Source organism: Manacus vitellinus, unplaced genomic scaffold, assembly GCF_001715985.3.
Source record: "Manacus vitellinus isolate BGI_N305 unplaced genomic scaffold, ASM171598v3 scaffold_107_pilon, whole genome shotgun sequence".
NCBI lineage: Eukaryota > Metazoa > Chordata > Aves > Passeriformes > Pipridae > Manacus > Manacus vitellinus.
Window position 1 is genome coordinate 181,832 of NW_021938834.1, and position 4,964 is coordinate 186,795.

General features: G+C 56.5%; 1 protein-coding gene across 1 annotated transcript in view; it reads left to right on the forward strand.

Annotated features, from left to right (window-relative positions):
- The first annotated feature begins 3,352 nt into the window (after positions 1-3,352).
- ZNF414 (zinc finger protein 414) overlaps positions 3,353-4,964 on the forward strand; it is a 4,235-nt gene continuing 2,623 nt past the window's right edge. Inside the window, exons 1-5 of the mRNA XM_029964311.1 lie at positions 3,353-3,512; positions 4,078-4,173; positions 4,253-4,360; positions 4,559-4,664; positions 4,875-4,961. Coding sequence (XP_029820171.1) covers positions 3,443-3,512; positions 4,078-4,173; positions 4,253-4,360; positions 4,559-4,664; positions 4,875-4,961 — 467 coding nt within the window. The 5' untranslated portion in view covers positions 3,353-3,442. The remainder of the gene's footprint in view (positions 3,513-4,077; positions 4,174-4,252; positions 4,361-4,558; positions 4,665-4,874; positions 4,962-4,964) is intronic.

Below are 4,964 nucleotides of genomic sequence, written 5' to 3' on the forward strand. Positions count from 1 at the left end.
CTTAGAGCGGCCTGGGGGGATGAAGCAAGCTGGGGGGGGATGGCAGGGACCCCTGGGCTGCCCAGAGCAGATTTGCAGGAAGAAAGGCCTCAGCTGAGCTGCCCCCACATCCACCACAGGGACGTGGCACCGAGGCCACGCGTGAGACTCAGCACTCATCCCCGTGGATGCCCATGCTGTCACTGGGCTCAGGGTGAGCTCCACAGGCTCTCCAGGCAGATTCTCTGAGTTGGAAAGCAGGGAAAACACCCTGGGAGGTGTAAAACACCAAGGCAGAGGCTTTGCCCCAGCCCACACCGGGATTAGGGCACCCACGTCGTGTCGGGTATCACAACACCACGAAAACACCCAGAGCTTTTTCCCCCCACCAACACCCCAACTCTCTGAGGGCTCCTTGTGATATCTGAAGGCACCAGAAGGATTCACAATGTGTATTTTAATGTAGGACGTGGGTTTGAACCCGGTGGTGGGGGCTGGTGGCACGGGCAGGAGCCGTTGCCGCTGGCACAGCCGGAGCTTCCTCCCTCCTCGCTCGCTGGCTGCGCGATCACATGAGCCCCTTGTTCCCAGCCTTTGTCTTGTAGGAGACGCTTGGGGAATCCTCCTCATCCTCATCCTCTGGCCTCAGAGCGCACACAGAGATGCTCAAATCGGATTATTTGACCCGTTTATCCTCCCTGGGTGGGTTTATAGAAGTCTTGGGGATGTGGATAAACCCCCCCGGATCGTTGGAGGGAGATGAGCTGTATTAATTATTCACTGATTCAGCAACAGAGCCTGCTCGGGGTGACCAGCAGCTGCAAAGCCTCCTGCTCACCCTCATGGCTTAAAGGATTTTTTGGGATCCCTGTTCACTGCAGGGGTTGGAGTGAGGGGGTTTGGTGTCAGTGGGGTTTTGGGGAGACTGAACCTGTGGCAGGAAAACCCTGGGAACAGTGACAGGTGGCTCTGGGATTTGGGTTTCCAGGGCAGGTTTGCACTGGTGTTGAGGGGGGTCAGATCTCTGAGGGAGTCATATCACTGAGAGAATCACATTTCTGGGGGCGTCCCATCTCTGGGGGAATCATGTCTCTGGGGGAGTCACATCTCTGGTGGCCACAGGAGGTCACTAGGGACAGTGGCAGGTCAGCGGCTCCTGGACCAGAGTGTCGCTCTCAGGGTTGCAGAACAGAAGGTCCTGGAGGATGGGAAGTGTTGGCTACTGTCCCATGGGAGGTGACAAATGACAGCAAGATGATACAGGTGCCACCTGCTCCCCAAAAACCCATCCCTGGGCTGAGCCCAGCGCAATGCTGCAGTGCCACTGTTGTGTCCTCTGTGTCCATCCTGCCTGGCCTCATGGGATCTGCCCATAGCATCTGCTCAGGAGGCATTTTCCCAGTGGAAAAAAATCAGCTTAAAATGCATCACTGGGGTATTGCCTGTAACGGGGAAATGGAGAGAGGCGTCAAAGAGGGAGAGGAGGGGGGTTCCAACGTCCAAAGGCACTGCTGGGTTTGACCCTGGAGCACCAGGAGCTCCCTGCCCAGGAGTTGACAGCCCTGCTGCGATGCTGCTGAGGAAGAATTTCCTGGTTTCTTGGAAAAACTTCCTTGTGCTCCAACTGAGCTCCTGGTGCCATGGGTGTCCTGCTCCTTTAAATGGCTTGTCTGGTGGCCATCTATGCCCTGGGGGCTGTCAATCCAGGCAGTGGCAGCCAGGATTGATCCAGAGCCAGTGATTCCAGCAGGGAAGCAGGAAGCTGGTTCACTGATCTCAAGGACTGACATTGCCAGGAAATGCTCCAGCAGCTCCGTAGCTCCAACACTTCAGGGACAGACATCCCTGAGCAGGCAGACACAGTGCCACCTCGACCCTTTTTGTGATTTCTGCCACAGAAGAAGATTCCCAAGACTTTTTTTCCCAGCAAAAACTGCATTTCCCCCTGATAAAACAAAGCTCCATCAAAGCTGCTGTGAAGTTTCTGCTCAGTGTTTACCCACAGTCACACAGAGATGAAGGATGGAGACGGAGCATCCCCTCCAGCCAGGGCTGGATTTCCCCTCCTGGGACATGATCAGCCCCAGTCTTGCCCCACATTCTCTGCTCCATGGCCAACTGAGCCCGGCCTCGGTGCTGATTCCATCCCAAAGCCACCGAGCTGAGAAAACAACAACAAAAAAAGCAACACAACCCCCAGAAAAAGCCTGGAGCCTGGGGGCAGCCACAGGAATAATCCCACATAGGTTTCCCCCCCCCTCTGATTTGTTGCCCGCTGGGCCGCAGTCCCAGTGTGCTGGGTGCTGCAGGAACAGCTGCTGAGCCTGGCTTGGCCAGGCTGAGCCCTGCTGGGTGAGACCCCCCAGAGCTGAAAGCTGGGAGAATGCCTCTGGAGCAGATGATAGCGGGAAGGTCTGGCAAGGCTGGGAGGGATGGGATGCACCATCCGGAAGAGCTGATCCCCAGGGAGATGCTTCCTTCAGGAGTCATTGAGCTCTTGGGGAAATATTGACCTTCTAAATCATGGCCAATGTGCTCGTGGCAGCCACTCCACAGCCTCAGCACTGATGATATTATTATTATTATTATTATTATTATTATTATTATTATTATTACTACTATTATTATCATTATCAGCTTTATTATCATTATCAGCATTTTTACCATTTTTATTATTATTATTTTATAATTTTGTCATTATTTTAATAATTGCTTATTATTTATTAACACTGTTATTATTACCATTATTATTATTTCCTTTTTCACTTCGACATTAAGACACTATTCAGAAATCTCCCAAAGTGTGGGCTTTTTTTGGATCCTTCTCACTGGGAATTAGTGTTTGGCTTTTCCATGTTGAAGCCTCGTGCCAAGGTGTGCTGAGGCCAAGCCAATGTAATTTTGGTGACCAGGAACTGTCCCCACATGCCAAACAGCATCTCCTGGTCATGCAGTGGAACCTGCTGCTCCCCTTGGCTGGAAAACCCTTTGGAACTGTGGGAGGAACATCCAGTGAGATCCCCCAGCCCAGCTGGGAGCAGGGAGGGGCTGAAGCAGCTCCAGCAATTCCTTCAGCCATGCCTTGGCCTGTAGTTTGGGAGGAATTTTTGGATATACAGATGCCATGGGCTGGGAACAAAGCAGGATCCTGGCAATGCCTGGAGGGGGCTGTGCAGCCGAGGGGGCCTTTGGGGACTTTGTGGATCACCCTGGGGTGGGAGAAGCAGGAGGGGACAATGAAGCTCCGAGTCCAAAGCCCCCCCAAGCAGACACTTCCAAGGCCCCTTGAAGCTGGGATCTCCTGCTGGCTTGGTCCCCAGGGTGGGAGGTCTGGTCTCAGGACCACAGGGCACTGAGGGGAGGAGGAGGAGAATCTGACCTCTCACCCTTGCTCTCGGTGCAGCATCACCAGGAGGAGCCTCCGTGGGCACATCCTTCACCCCGTGCCCTGCACCGCCAGGCCATGAAGACAGAGAAGGACGAGGCTGTGCCCACCTTCTCCCTGCGGGGTAAATACGGTGGAGAGGGGACAGGTGAGTCCCCTGTACCACGGGGTAGGGGGTGGGGAGAGGAGTCGGGGCAGGAGCAGGAGGAGAAGCCTTTGGTTCCGTTGCTGTGAGGTCTCTTTGGCCACATCCCGCCCCAGAGGTGGCTGGGAGCGCCATGGGGATGTGCACAGGTGTGCATGGATGTGCTTGGATATGCACAGGTGTACAGGGGACGTACAGGATTCTTGGGGTGTCCTGTGCAGGGCCAGGAGTTGGACTCGGTGATCCTGGTGGGTGCCTTCCAACTCACCCTATTCTGTGATTCTATGAGTGTGCAGGGATGGCCCAGGTATGCAGGGATGGGCCCAGGTGAACACTTGGCATCACCCAGTGTGTCCCAGTCACCACCAGGCTTCACCTCCACATCAACAACTTTTCCTGCAGGAAAGCCCCTCCCAACTCTCACACCCTGGAGGGCTCCAGCCCCCTTCAGCCACACCTCCCATACCCTCCATTGGCTGCCCCCCTATTTTTGAGGGAGGGAGGAGGGCAGAGGGAGGTGGTTGGGCAGGGCTGAGCCTTGTCACTGTCTCATGGTCTCTCCCGACAGGCTGCAGCGAGGTGGCTCTGCCCGGTGCCCCGATGTTGGTGGCCGGAGGGACCCCAGCCCAGGACCTGCGGCCCCTGAAGCGCAGACCTGTCCCAGGTGAGCCCCAGCCCTGCCCCGGGGAGGGAACAGTGACAACCAGGGCAGGAATGAGGCCAACGGATCTGTCTCCTTCCAGGGAAGCACTACCAGTGCTCGAGCTACGGCTGCAAACTGGCCTTCCCCAGCATGCAGGAGCTGATGGACCACCTGAAGGTCCACTACAGACCCACACAGTCCCTCGAAGGTAAGGCCAGGACACCCCACATGCCCCTTTTTTTGTCTGGGAGGGGGCAGAGTGGGGCTCGAAGCAGAGGCAGCACTGGTGCTGGTACCTCTAGGAGGTGGGAGCTGAGGGTGGTGTGGGAAGTGCTGCAGACCTACCAGTGGGGCTGTTCCCAGCTGGGATGTTGCTCAATCCCTACCTCTGAATTGCTTCACTCAGGCAAAACCTTCCACTGCCCCACGCTGGGCTGCACCGAGACCTTCCCCAGCATGCAGGACCTCATGGCCCACATGAAGGTGCACTACAAGCCAAACCGCTACTTCAAGTGAGTCCCTCTGGTCCCTGTTCCCATCCCACTTCCTCCCTGGGGTCACCTGGCTGATCCCAGAGAGCCCTGAGCACGTGGGCTCCCACATCCACAGACCCCGATCCCAGCGGCAGCCCCCGGGGTTGGAATGGGGGTGGTGTGGAGGGATCGTCGTGGGGGTGATGTGGAGGGAGCACCACCACTGAGGGTGCCTCCCCAACCCCCCAGGTGTGAGAACTGCCTGCTGCGCTTCCGGACACACCGCTCCCTCTTCAAGCACCTGCACGTCTGCTCCGACAGCGCCAGCAGCCCCGCGCC